This window comes from Megalobrama amblycephala, linkage group LG1 (assembly GCF_018812025.1).
Source record: "Megalobrama amblycephala isolate DHTTF-2021 linkage group LG1, ASM1881202v1, whole genome shotgun sequence".
Taxonomy (NCBI): Eukaryota; Metazoa; Chordata; class Actinopteri; order Cypriniformes; family Xenocyprididae; genus Megalobrama; species Megalobrama amblycephala.
Window position 1 is genome coordinate 69,762,361 of NC_063044.1, and position 15,474 is coordinate 69,777,834.

The 15,474-nt window shown below is 39.1% G+C and overlaps 1 protein-coding gene across 5 annotated transcripts in view; it reads left to right on the plus strand.

Annotated features, from left to right (window-relative positions):
• The window catches only part of LOC125246458, a 140,655-nt gene that overhangs the window by 120,388 nt on the left and 4,793 nt on the right, over positions 1 to 15,474 (plus strand). For 4 of the 5 annotated variants that reach the window (XM_048157433.1, XM_048157457.1, XM_048157447.1 and 1 more), the window contains 3 exons: positions 10,570 to 10,872; positions 11,811 to 12,122; positions 15,185 to 15,208. In XM_048157433.1, coding sequence (XP_048013390.1) covers positions 10,570 to 10,872; positions 11,811 to 12,122; positions 15,185 to 15,208 — 639 coding nt within the window. The remainder of the gene's footprint in view (positions 1 to 10,569; positions 10,873 to 11,810; positions 12,123 to 15,184; positions 15,209 to 15,474) is intronic. The other variant, XM_048157440.1, reaches the window with a different exon arrangement.

Below are 15,474 nucleotides of genomic sequence, written 5' to 3' on the forward strand. Positions count from 1 at the left end.
AGGTCCATACCAATTCTTTCGAAGGGGACCTGCACTAATGGAATTGGGCGCAAAGGCGCTTTTGGGACGGCCAGTGGGTTTACCAACTGACATTCACGACAAGCCACGCACCACCTGCGCACATTCTCATGAATGCCCGGCCAAAAAAATCGGGTCATGAGGCGATTTAGTGTCATCACCTGTCCTAGATGACCAGCCATTGGATTAGAATGAGCCACCTGAAAAAGCATTTCCCGGCTGCTCCTAGGAACTAATAACTGTGTTGTATCTTCTTTTGTCTGAGCATCTTGGGTCACTCGATACAATCTTTAATAATTGCAAAATATGGATAGGTAAGCGGTTGTCCAGGATGGAGAGGCTGACCGTCGATGGTACTGACCTGTTCAAACGCACATTTCAGCCTCTCATCCTGAGACTGCTCCAGGGGAAAATCATTGCGCTCCGAGAGAATAAGTCTCTCGACTTCGCTCTGTTCCCCTGAGGCAGTGCTCAGTGGTCCCGGTTCAGTCTCTCCCGCCTGCACACTCGCGTTCCCCTCCGATGCATTTTTTCCCCAAGAGGCATCCGTACATAAAATCCCCAACAATTCTGTAAATGCTGGCCAATTGGTTCCCAAAATTAATGGATGCCGGAGGTGCGGGTTAACTGCCACCTCAACACTATGTTTTTGACCCCGGAATTGAATAATGACTGGCACATCCCCGTGCACACACCGCACTTAACCATGCAGCTTGTATCCAATGCCCCGGATTGTATCACACTTTGATGGATCGAGGTTTGGTTACATCCTGAATCCACCAATGCCTGATAGGTACCCCCCTTGATACTCACAGGTATTTGGTACCACCCAGCTTGACCGGGGGCAGCCTGCGGGACGTCCGGGACCTGGATCATTGTCCCCACCTCCATAACCCGACACCTGTCCACAAAATGGTCCAGGTCTCCGCAACGCCAGCAGGCCGGCCCAGACCTCCTCACCGCTCCAGTGGCAGGGAGTGGGTTAAGCGGCTGACGTGGAGAGAGCGGAGAAGCAGGAGCGGGTCCAACCCGGCCAGTGCCAGTCCCGCCCCCCTGGGCGGGACTCTGGGAGCCGAATAGGGAATCTGGCCATTCCCGCCCGGGGGGGGACTCGAGGAGGGCCGGGCGGACGGGACCTGGGTAAAGGGACAGGTCGAGAGAGAGAAGGAGGTGGAAAAGAGGGAGAGAGAAGCTGATGGGAGGGGTTCGCCGACCCCGGGGCACGCCACCATATGGTCCTCCGCGAGATGGATAGCCGACTCCAGTGACGTGGGGCGGTGGCAAAGGACCCACTCGGCTGTTCTTCTTGGAAGCCGAGTGATGAATTGCTCCAGTACCACTCGATCGATGATCATCTCCACGTCCGTCGGCCAGCAACCATTTGCGGCAGGAGTCCCGGAGCTGTTGGGCCATCACGAAGGGTCAGCTGGACTCGCCTAGCTCTAGGGAGTGGAAGCGCTGGCGGTGTTGTTCAGGACTCCAGCCAACCCGCTGGATGATGGCCCTTTTCAGGTCATCGAAGACCAGGAGATTCTGCACCGGAAGCTGCTGTGCCGCTACCTGGGACTCCCCGGAGAGCAGTGGGACCAGGCATCAGCAACTGGTCCCGCAGCCATCCATAAACCTCGGCTGATTTTTCAAAAAGATCTAGGAATGCCTCCGGGTCATCCTCAGGCCCCATCTTGTTGAGTGGGAGGTGGGTGGGCACAGCTCGTTGGACCATGGCTTCTGGCCGAACCTCCCAGTCCATCCAGCTCGGAACCTCTCGCGGTCTTCCTGCTGGGCATGGAGGACAGCCTGGAACCGCCTCTCCTGATCTTGACGTAAGTCCAGCAGGGCCTGGTGTTGATCATGTTGCATGACCGCAAGGGATGTAATAAGATCCGCAAATGGTGACTAATCACATTTATATTAATTTAATTTCTTAAATACTAGATAGAATAAACCATAATAATAGGGGTGTAACGATACGCTCAGGTCACGATACGGTACGTATCTCGATACAGAGTTCACAATACGATACATATCACAATATTTTGAACAAAATCTTATTTGAATTTCAGTTTCATGTTAATTTTAACATTTTTTTTTCAGTGACAGACAGACCTATTCAGCTGTTAATTTGAATACAGAAGGTTTTTATTAAACCTTGAAATGTGATCTTCTATGTACAACAAGGAAAATTATTGAAATTTAATGTTTTTTTAAATAAATGAACTAATTTAAAGAATTAAGACTCCTAAGGGACCATTTACATATTGCGTCTAAAATCGTGTGGAAGGCGCGGCCGCACCGCTTCTCCTTCTTTCCAAGGCCCTTGCACTCCCGTGGCATTGGTCGTTGCTATGCAACCATGAACTGCGCTCTGGGAGTAGGACGTTTCAACAAAGGATAAATTGATTTCTAGCCCTTGCATTTACTACTAGATATATTTATGGAGATAAGATATAAAAACCACTCTGTACAGCTATGATCAGCTGTTTGACTGTGATTTTGATGTTTTGTTACGGAAAGGCTGATTGGTTGAAAGAAAGCCACGAGAAAAGGTTTAAACCTGCTTGCAAGATTCGATGTGTGCACGAAACACTTACTGAACTAGAGAGCTGATTGAGACACACCCTTAATATGCGGTAACAACCCCGCTTCTCTCACTGCAGCCAACATGTTGCAGAGTAGGTCACGTCAGCTCAACCAATAAGATTAGACTGCCGTCATATCGTAAAAGTATCACCATCACTCTACGATACATATCGTAACATGTTTGCATTGCGAAATATTGTACTACAATATATTGTTACACCCCTACATAATAATGATCGTAATATGATAGCATTCAAGCGCACATAAAGCTTGCCATAAAGAACCGGCAAAAGTAATGATTATGAATGTGACCAAAACAGCAAGGAGACATTTTAATTGTTCATTAATAAAGTAATGTTTTCTGAATCAGTGTCGGCTGCGAAGATGAAGTTGACAAACTGGCTAAACCGACCGTCTGCTAGCTGCCTCACGTCACAGAACTCAAATAATTCACAGCACATAGAAACTCTTTCACCTAGATATTATCACATAGAGACTGTGTCTGTACCTCGAACTAGTAAATACAAAAAACTTCCGAAACCTTTTAAGGGTAAAAATTTAATTGATGTTCAAAAAATGAAAATCACAGATAAATTAGATAAACAAATGATAAAGCTTGGGCTACTGAATATTAGATCTATTTCTTCAAAAGCACTTATTGTAAATGAAATTATCACAGAAAATAAACTAGACTTGCTGTGTTTGACAGAAACCTGGCTAAAACCAGACGATTACATTATTTTAAATGAGTCTAGTCCTCAAGGTTATGACTATCGACACAATCCTCGACAGAAAGGCAAAGGGGGAGGTGTTGCTGTAATTTATAGTAATATATTCAGAATCATTCAAAAGAATTTCAAATATAACTCCTTTGAAGTGATGGTGCTTTATGTAACATTATGTAAGTTGACATTTGTGCTGGCTACTGTATACAGGCCACCAGGGCACCATACTGACTTTATCAAAGAATTTGCTGATTTTCTATCAGAGTTAGTACTGGCTGCGGATAAAGTCCTTGTTGTTGGTGATTTTAATATCCATGTAGATAATAATAAAGACGCATTTGGATTGGCATTTGCAGACATTTTAAACTCTATTGGAGTTAGACAACACGTGTCAGGACCCACTCATTGTCGTAATCATACCTTAGATCTAATACTGTCGCATGGAATTGATATTGATGCTGTTGAAATTCTACAGCAGAGCGATGATATATCAGATCATTATTTAGTGTCGTGTATAATACAGTTAGCCAAGGCTACAAAACCACCACCCAGCCATAAATATGGTAGAACCATCACTTCTACCACTAAAGATTGCTTTATAAATAATCTCCCCGAGCAGTTTCATCGCCTTAGTACACCTGACAACTTAGAAGAACTCGATGCTGCAACAGAAACTATTGGCTCTCTCTTTTCCAGCACATTAGATGCAGTCGCTCCTTTACGTCTAAAGAAGATTAAGGAAACTAATCCAACGCCGTGGTATGATGAGCACACTCGGGCTCTAAAACGAGCTGTGAGAAAAGCTGAACGTAGTTGGAAGAAAACAAAACTAGAAGTTTTTCGCCTTTCGTGGAAAGAAAAAATGATTGAGTACAGAACGGCTATAAGAAATGCTAGATCTACTTATTTTTCAAATCTCTTAATAGAAAACAAACATAATCCTAGGTACTTATTTGACACAGTGGCTAAATTAACTAGAAACAGAGATTCAACTGCTGACGTTTCCAAAGAGCACAGCAGTAATGACTTTATGAACTTCTTTACTTGCAAGATTGACAATATTAGAGAGAAAATTATAAACATGCAACCGTCTACAGTTTCGCTTCAGACAGTGCACTGTAGTGTCCCTGAGGTAAAACTAGAATCATTCGCCGCTATAGGAGAGGAAGAATTATCTAAACTTATCAAATCATCAAAATCAACAACATGTATGTTAGACCCAATGCCGACTAAACTACTGAAAGAAATGCTTCCAGAGGTCGTAGGTCCACTTCTTGATATAATTAATTCATCGTTAACACTAGGATACGTGCCAAAAACTTTTAAGCAGGCTATTATTAAACCTCTTATTAAAAAACCTCAACTAGATCCGAGAGATTTAGTAAATTACAGGCCAATCTCGAATCTACCTTTTCTGTCAAAGATACTAGAAAAGGCAGTTTCAACACAACTGTGCTCCTTTTTAGAAAGAAATGGAATCTGTGAGGATTTCCAGTCAGGATTTAGACCATACCATAGTACTGAGACTGCTCTCGTTAGAGTTACAAACGATCTACTCCTATCATCCGATCGTGGCTGTATTTCTCTATTAGTGTTATTAGATCTCAGTGCTGCTTTTGACACTATCGATCACAACATTCTTTTAAAAAGACTTGAAAACTATATTGGCATTAGTGGAATTGCTTTGGCATGGTTCAAATCTTACTTATCTGACCGTTATCAGTCTGTAGTAGTTAATGAAGAGATGTCGTATCGATCACAAGTTCAATATGGAGTACCACAAGGCTCAGTACTAGGACCGTTGCTTTTCACTCTGTACATGCTGCCCTTAGGAGAGATAATTAGGAAGCATGGTGTTAGTTTTCACTGCTACGCTGACGATACTCAGCTCTATATTTCCTCGCGCCCTGGCGAAACCTACAAATTCACAAAACTAACAGAATGCATAGCTGACATTAAAAACTGGATGACAAGAAATTTCTTATTATTAAATTCAGAAAAAACTGATATCCTAATCTTTGGACCAAAAACTTCCTCACGAAAAAACCTTGAATACTCTCTAACACTTGACGGGTGCTCCATTAAATCTTCGTCCTCAGTTAGGAACCTGGGTGTGCTCTTTGATACCAATCTTTCATTTGAAAGTCATGTTTCTAGTATCTGTAAAACCGCCTTCTTCCATCTAAAAAATATATCTAAATTACGACATATGCTCTCAATGACAAATGCGGAACAGTTGGTTCATGCATTCATGACCTCAAGACTAGATTACTGTAACGCTCTACTGGGTGGTTGTTCTGCTCGGCTTTTAAACAGACTACAGTTGGTCCAAAATGCGGCAGCTAGAGTTCTTACTAGAACCAGAAAGTATGACCATATTAGCCCAGTTCTGTCAACATTACATTGGCTCCCTATTAAACATCGTATAGACTTTAAAATCTTGCTACTTACTTATAAAGCTCTAAATGGTTTAGCTCCCCAATATCTAAGCGAGCTCTTGGTGCATTATAGTCCTTTACGTCTATTGCGATCTCAGAATTCAGGCCAGTTGATAATACCCAGAATATCAAAATCAACTGAAGGCGGCAGATCCTTTTCCTATTTAGCACCTAAACTCTGGAACAATCTTCCTAGCATTGTTCGGGAAGCAGACACACTCTGTCAGTTTAAATCTAGACTAAAAACACATCTCTTTGCTCTTGCATACACATAACACATTATCAATACATTAACATTTTTCAAATCCGTTAAAGGATTGTTACGCTGCAATAATTAGGTCGGCCGGAACCGAGAACATTTCCTATAACACTAGATATACCTGTACATCAGAATAAGAATGGCATCTACGCTAATATCTGTCTCTCTGCTTATCCTGAGGTTTTCCGGGTGCTGGATCCAGGCCGTATCCAGATCAGATGGAGAACCTGTGTCTGGACCTGACTACAACGTAGCCCAGGAGACAATGGGCCTACAGATCCAGTTCTGGCTGCATCTATAATTCAGATTTTTAAATCTCCGTATCCGCTTACATATATTTATATATAATCTATTTTTAATCTCTATAATAAAAATGTATAATTCAGATTTTGATCTCCATATCCATTTACATATATTATATATATCTTCCAAGGGGTTTTTTCCCTCCTAGGACTTTTTTCCCAGTGCTAGCACGCTGGGTTTTTCTCCTAGGGGTTTTTTTCCACCCCTGGGAGTCAGCCGACATTGGCTTAATGTAGCACCATCTTGTATATGTTACATATTACCACGCTTGCTTGTACAGCTTATTTTTAACCATTTCTCTTTTTTCTGTGCTCCTAATATGTAAAGCTGCTTTGAAACAATTACAAATTGTAAAAAGCGCTATATAAATAAATTTGACTTGACTTGACTTGACAATGCTGACTCTCATCATCTCCGCATACTGGACGCGCCTAGAGAGAGGATGCACATTTAATTCAGGTTAGGCTATATAATCAGAGTAGCCTATTTCTTTTCGTTTTTAGATATTTCAAGCTTTCTATAGATATAATTCTCATGTCTGTGAGGCAAGCAGCCTACGCGCTGAGTTTCGATTCATTTAGCCTATAAGTCGTGCTCCAGTTTACGCACTAGTGATCGCGCCCATGCCTGCCATGATTACGGCAATACTGCTATATTTGCTTCTTATTTATAAAATCCAGGCAATTGGTTAATGAAACATTGATTAAAATTAAGATACAATTTTTACAAAACGAAATTCACTTTAAAGGTCTTCTAAGTGATCCTGGGTGGAGTAACTTCCTGTTGACGTTCAAAGTGTTGTCAAACAAAACAGAGGCTAGCTAGACCCTCCCTCCTGCTCCTCCTGCCCCTCCCCTACGTTCTTCCTGAAACAGTCATGAACGCACATTTAAAATGTGAGTATCTTTCATATTGACGCTGATTGTCGGTTATTGGCTGGGGCGCTGTTTATTGTTTCGTGGTCCAGGCTGTACCAGTTTGTTTTTGTTGCCGTTTTTGGAGCTTGTGGCGACTACAGAGACCGTGTTTTTTTACAGTGTGTTCAGGGGACAGGCAGCTAGCGGATAGTGAGATGTTTGCTGTATGTGACAAAAAATGTTTTGGCCTAAAAACGCGTGTCATCGCTTAGAGCACCTTTAAAGAAAGGCTTTCTACAAAACAAAACTTAATGAAGTGGTCAAAATCATGTCTGACCCACTCCATCTCCAGATATATTGCGCATCTTATGATGTATCTTACTCATGGTGTTCACTTTTCATAATCAAGTAAATGAATTTAAAACATAACATAGGACTATTTAAACATAAATATGAAACTACATTTTCTTTAATGGCTACCAATACGTATAGTGTTGGTACAGAGAAATTTCATAAGAAAGAGCGGATCATGAGTCACGAGTCGGATCAAGGATAATTTATTCTTAGACTTATATTTAATATTGTGGGCATTCAAGTTATTTGACATATTTTAATTTTTTTAAAGTAATGCAATAGTTACTTTTCCTGGTAATTAGTTACTTTTATAATGATGTAACTTAGTTACTAACTTCGTTACTATTTTTGAGAAGTAACTAGTAACTATAACTAATTACTTTTTTAAAGTAACGTGCCCAACACTGCCAATGAAGGCAGACTCATTCATGCTTAGTATATGTCCTTGGGATAATTAAAAAAAAAAGGCTTCATATCCCACCCAATCTTACCTTTCTATCTCCTGTTGCTTTTAACCCTGATTTTCCCACTTCTTTGCATAATATAGGTCTTTCAGTCTGGTTCAAATTGGGGGTCTCAAAAATATCTTGCTTTTTTTCAGGTAAAACATTAAAATCTTTCCAACAATTATCTTACCAATATAACATACCACAATCTCATTTTTTCAAATATCTTCAGTTGCGTCACTTTATAAAACCTTTGTCTGATAATGGCAAATTAAGATTTGAACTTACTCGCGTTGAACAGATTGTGACAAATCATTTTTCTAAAGGGTTAATATCTGTTATATATGATGCTTTGTCTGACACATGTACTTCCTCCTTAGAGAATCTGAAGAGTGTTTGGGAAAATGATTTAGGTCACAGAATCGATAACACAGATTGGTCTGCCATATGTAATAATTTGTACTTTAAGTGTACTTCATTGGGGGTTCATGAACTTAACTACAAGTTTATCAACAGAATCTATCTCACACCATTGCGTCTAAAAAAGATTTATAGAAACTCCTCTGGTCTCTGTTTTAATTGCAAAAAGCGCAAGGGAACATTTCTTCACTGCTTTTGGTATTGTGATAAAATCATCCCTTTTTGGATCAAAATACACCATTTCTTACAAGAGCTCCTTAAGTTGCAATATCGATTATCTTTGGAATTGTATCTGTTATCTATTGGAGTGGAGACAATGTTTGACTCGCATACTAAACATCTGCTTTTAATTTTGGTTTATTTAGCAAAGAAATGTATATTGCTATTGTGGTCATTCCCTTCAGGTTCCTTCTTTCAAATTGTGGATGTCTCAAATTTCTACACTACTTCCACTCGAGAAACTTACTTATGATACACATCTAAAGTCTAAGGACTTTTGGTGGATATGGACACCTCTTTGGCATTATGTTAATAATCTTCCCTGATTCCTTATTCTACTGTGTACATTTACTTTCTTGCCTGACATAATTGTACTTTTTTTTTTCTCTTTTTTATGTATCTCTGTAAAAATTATTTATTTATTTTTTTTTTTTCTTTCTCCCATTGTGGGTTTGAGGTTGTATTTGTATGTTCCTGGACATTGGAGTAACCGACGAATATTTTCTATCAGCTGAAACACTTATTTATAAAACACGAAAAAACCTCAGTATTCCCCCATTTTTAAACTGAGTCATAATGATACATTCAACTTTTAAATATCAGCATATTGAACTAAACTTACATCCGTATTTTCTCCTCTGAATAAAGAGGTACACACAACCGGCCTATGTAGTCAGCGCTCTCATGTCACTCAGTACTCTACGCGTGAGGTGTCTGCCTCTGATCTGTCCTTGTGCGAGCCATCCCACCTGGGAAAGCTCCTTTTTGATCAGTTCACTCTCTGAAAGGTTGGCTGTAATTTGATGTTTCAGTCCCTCTGCCGTTTCCCACGCAGAGTGAAAGGTATTCTCGCCGGTTTCAAGGGAGCTGTTGAGCAGCGCGGGGTATGGAGATCTAAACTTTATGTGCCATTTCTTTAGCTGTCTTTTTATGTCTTTATACTCCTTGCGTCTGCACTGAATATCTAAGGAGTAGTCATTGTCCAGTGAGATAATGTTCCCCTTGTACTTTAAAACTTTTTTTTATACTCCATGCCTTAAACAGGATTTGTTGTTTAGTCGGAAAGTGCAGGAACTTTACCACTATTGACCTGGGAGACGCTTTAGGATCTGTCGGAGCCGTGGTGAGAGCCCTGTGAGCACGCTCAATGCCCAAATCTTGGTCAGCAGGTAGATTGAAGAGGTTTTTTTAACAAGTTGTCTATAAATTCTGCCATGATCTTTTCTTCTTTAGGCCCTTTCTTTGACTCCATAGATGCGGATGTTTGACCTGCGTAATCGGCTCTCCAAGTCCATTTTCCTTCAAGTTGGTGCTGTTTTGTTAGTATGTACGTTAGCAATCATTCAGTTCTGTCACTGCAATCCTCCAATGCGCTTATCCTTTACTCTGATTCCTCGATTCTGTTCTCAAGACTTTTTACCACTTCCTTAACTTCTTTCACCGATGCATCTATTCCCTCTAGCTTACCGGCAAAATCTTATCTCATGGCCCTCATCTCCGCTAGTATTTCGGCCACCATATCAGCGCGTCTCTTTCAGGCAAACCAGTGTTAGTTTCCTCCTTTTTGTTACGTTTACCTTGTTTCATCCTTTTCATTAAATCATATTTTATTTTATTATTCATGTTTCGTCCGTTTTATTGTTTCAGTCTGCCATCAAAGAGCTGCTTTAAAACGTGGCCATTACGGAGGTGGCAAAACCGGAAGTCTAGATCACTCTTTCAATAGGAAAAATATCCCACTTTTAATTGTCAAACGTATTTACAGAAGAAAACTTGTAAGTGAATTATGAGGGCAAAAAAAAAAAAAAAATGTTCAGTAATCAAGGAAAATTAATCAATTAATTTCAATTAATTAAGGTTTTGTTTTTAGGTCATAATTGTCCAGCCCTAAGTCAGATGTTGTTAGTTTTCTGTTTCTAATTTCTGATCTCTGTTTCTGTGCTGCTGCAGGACATCAAGTGAATAAATCAGTGCTGAAGGGAGATTCTGTCACTCTGAAGTATAAATCTGAAATACAGGAAGATGATAAAATACAGTGGAAGTTTGGAGAGAAACTCATAGCTGAAATGACTGGAGAGAACCGTGAGAACCCTCGATGGTTTAATGATGAATTCAGAGACCAAATGAAGCTGAACCCTCTGACTGGATCTCTCAGAATTCAACAAACCAGACCTGAACACTCTGGATTATATAAGATGGAGATCACTAGCAGTTATTATTCAGCATCCATACTCTTCAGTCTTACCGTCTGTGGTGAGTAACACAAAGTCTTTCAGTGAAACAGCAGCAGTGTATATGACAGACCTTGTGTCAAAATATGATTATAAAAGTGTTCAGTTGTGTTATATTAATGATGGAGAAACTCTGAGCTGTTCATCATATCACTGCACTGCTTCCATAGCAGATCTATACTGATGTAGAAATCAACACACTGTAATGTCAGGATCAAGACCTTCTAGAGGAATTAATGGACAGAGTTCAATCATTCTTGACTGAAAATGTGTTCAAATGTGTCTCTATTTTATCAAAGCTGTAAGACTCAAAAAGCTCATGTGGTATTTTTTCATGAAGTCAACTGTAAATACAGGCAGTTGCAGATTAATTAATTTGAATTGAATAATAATGAATTAATTTATGAATGTATTTAGTCAGAGCTGGTTTGTGGTGTTTCAGACAGATGTGGTTCCTCAATGAAGCAGCTTCAGACAGTCTTCTTTCAGATGCTGTTGTCTGTTCTGAAGCTGTTCTTCACACAGACTGTGTTGCTTCTGTCTGCAGGATTGTTTGATCAACTTTATCAGTCACAATCCTCCTCATTATTCCTGATCATTATTGAACTGCAGTACAGTCATTATCTGATCACAAATCAAACATTCAGAAGCGCTTCTTCACACAAACACAATTCAACACACTCATATTTCATGTCATTTGAGTGGATTTTTACTCTTAGAAACACAGACTGAGTTCAACACAGTTTCATCAGTCAAACACACATGAGCTGTAGAGATTTATACTTACATTCAGATTTCTACAATGACAAGTTGAGCTCTTTTCATCTTAAAATAGAGTAAATGATGTGTTTGTGATCCAGTATGTCAGGTGTGATATGACAATGTTTCTTCTGTTTATTTCTGCTGCTGTTGGTTTTCTGCTTCTGATTTCTCTTCTGTATTTTTCTGTTTCTTTGACAGATGAAGAGAAGTCAGTGTCAGTGATGAAGGGGGAGGATGAGACTCTACGTGCCAATACTGAAATACAGACAGGAGATAAGATATTCTGGATGTTTGGAGATCACAACTGGCTCTTAGCTAAAAACACAGAAGAGAAGTGTGAAGAAGAGTCTGAGTACAGTGATGATAGATTTATACCAAAAGTGTATCTGAATCGTCCGACTGGAGATCTCACCATCAGGACAATCAGAACTTTCCACACTGGAAAATACAAACTAAAGATCATCAGAAATGGCAAATCCTCATTCAAGATATTCACTGTTACTGTTTCAGGTGAGTGAAATATTTACTTTCATTGTAATTATGATTTTATTTTAGATCAGTATTGTGTCGTTCTTAAAGAATAATCAAGCCTAAAATGCCCTCATGTCGTCCCGAACACACAAGACTTTTATTCATCACAAGATTTCTGTCCATCTATTAAAAGTGGGAAAACAAAACTTCAAAGCTCCAAAAAAAGGAGCAGCTCCTCAGGTTTATATAGTTAAAATGTTCCACTTTTGTATACATTGGTATTATGGTATACATTGTATACAGTGTTTGGACCAAACATTTTCTTTTGTTCTTTGCTCCATATCACTTCACCAAATGTTTTCAGTTATTTCAATTGGTCCTTACAGCCTACAACTGCAAAAGAAACAAAACCCACAGTGACACCGACCAAGCTAATAAATACATTAAGCAAGAGTATGAAAACGACAAATAATTGTCATGGTTTTGCCACAAAATACGTTTTATTGTGTCTCTCTCTCTTTCAAACACACCCACACAGAAACGTGTTGTCAGCGCTGCTCTGACAAATCCGTAAAATAGTTTAACAACTTAAAAGCTTCATGACATTTTTCACAGCGAGGTTATAACTGCAGTTCTTGAGGAAGATAAACTTACAGTTTCGCTATTAGATAGCAGACTATAATACCATTGATACAGTTATTAACACAGTGTGTGAGAGAGAGAGAGATAGAGAGAGAGAGACTTAGCCTACCTGAGTCTGTGCGTCTCTGACAGCAGCGTCTCTCTACAAGGCTCGAGCCTCCATTATAGTTCTGAAATTATGTTTTGGAATTAGCAACAGAGGCTTGAGATGAGAAGCTTAAGAAATGAGTGTTTTAAGGACAAAAACCTGATAAATCTTGAAATTCACCATCAGAACAGTGTCTTGAGGTGTGGTAACCGTAGTATAAGTGGAATAATTGACTCCAGGCTATTGCATTATTAGTCATATACTTCATCATTTATCATGTTAACTGAGGCCTGTAGTAGAGATCGACCAATATTGAGTTTTCCTATAGCCGATGCTTAGAGATGCCGATGGCCGATATGTGCTGCTGATTTTTAGGGCCGATATCTTGAAGTTTTTCCCTTCATTTGCATGCTAAAATGTCACACTAATAATAAGTGGATGCACAACATTTCTAAACTTAAGATCATTTATTGAACACTGACTTGAACCATCTCTCGAATCTTAATCTTGTGAACTGCACTGTATTAAAATAAAAATATTTATCCAAAGTTAACCAAACAAATCAATAAATTGACCAAGTATTAAATGTATAAAACAGGTAATATAAACAAAAATCTGTCAATCATTTACATAAAAGCTTTAGAGCATTTGTCAAGCAGAATTTTTTAAGTTTGTTGGAACATAAATGTAAACTTACATATACATTTAAATAAAACAAAACTTTATAAATAAAAATCAATTAAAAACGTTGTCATGTTGCACAGCCTTGTATGCATGAACAGTGCTAAACTCTTAGTGATTTCTGACATTCTTGACGGTCAACGTTAGACAGGTTTAATGAGGATAATAACTGTGCGACATATATATAGTCATTGTTCGGAACATATCACTTTATTAGTCTGATGTCCATTTTTATTACACAGTTGATGGAAACACACACAGATGCACATATTCTTGAGCTGAATTTTCATTAATGCAAAGTTGGATGGAAACCCGGCTATTGTCTGCATCAAACCATGCTTCCAAACAAATATCATACACTTCTGCGCAGTGGCGTAGCGCAAATCCACGCCCCCAAGTTACTTACCCTGATTCCTATGTTACAGTAAGAGTGTCCTTAGTTTTTCCCCCATGGCTTCTTCATTTTCTCCTAGTTTTTGTTAAAGGCACACTATGTAGTTTTCGCCTCTAGAGGTCGCTCATTCAAAACAGAGGTGTAGCTTGATGACTCCTTGATTTCACTGAATCATGGGAGGTGTTGTCTTCATGTCTACAGCTGGTGGATAAGAATCGGGACAGGACTCGGACAGAAATCATGTGCATGGATGAGCTGATGTATTAAAGATTTATTAACATTACTGTAGAATGAAGCAGGATGTGGCTGAAAGCCGTTGAGGCGGAACAAGACTGGAGCGATTGCTAATGAGAGACGAGTGCGACACACGTCTTGAGAGCAGTGGAGCTTTTATTATGCCGCAGGTGTCACTTCTGCTTCTTCTGGTCATGTGTATGTGTGTAGTAACGCAGCGCTGTTTATCATATTGGATACATTACATTGTGTTGAAAATTATTATAATGCTACTCTATATTCACTCTGCAGCTGCTATGAGACACTTGTCACACACTGCAGTAAGACAGATCAATGTTAGTCATTGTAAAACATGGTACTCACGGTAAATCAAGAAAACAAGATTTAAACAGTAAGACTGTGTTGAGCTATTAACATGATTAGTTTTCTGTCGATGAATGTATTCAAACAGTTGCTCACCTGTCTAATAAAACACATCATATATTAAAGCATCTCTGGTGTTTCCATGGTTTCTACAAATAAATACCCTCGGAAACCAAGGGTAACGCAGGTATGATGTCATATAGGCGACGTACGGACACGCTTATTTCTCTGGATTTAAATATTCTTGGAAACATTTGGGCTAATGTACACAAGTCAACAAAATATACAACACTCTTCTAGTGGATTTGGGATATTTTAATCTAATAATCTTACATATTGTGCTTAAATAAATAATGACACAGTGTGATATTGGTGTTGTTCATCTGAGGTTTGATTTTGATTGGGACACTTTTTCCAAGTCAACTCAATTGCAAAAAGTGTCCCAATCAATCTGAATTCATGCTTTTCAGCATTATTTATATCAGTGCTCTGTAAATGAAGCACAAATGTTTGTTTTCTTCTCTCCAGGAACAGCAAACTGTCTTTGTCTGTTTCACACTGATGAAACAGCATCTGAATGATGATTATATAGAAATGTCAAACACATATTCATGTTTTTAAGTGCAAAAACACACTTGTTCAAATGGCAACATTCTCCTTTTATTTCTTTGTTTCTATGTGCCGCCGTCACAAATGAAGAGAAGAGGAGACCATTGATGAAGGGTGAGATTCTGTTGTTTGAATATCTTTAAAGCCTGATCATGATTTGTTGTGTAAGATGTGGCTTCATTCACTTTAGTTTTTATTCAGTTTTCAGATTTCAAACACAGTTTAAATGAACTTTACATTTTAGATGCTCATTTTAGCACGAGTTCACAAGTACAATATGATGTTCATTTGTGAGAAAAGAGCTTAAACCAGACTGAACTTGTCAAATAAGTGAGATGAACTTCTGACAGTCTGTGTTAAATGATTTTATACATGTAAAT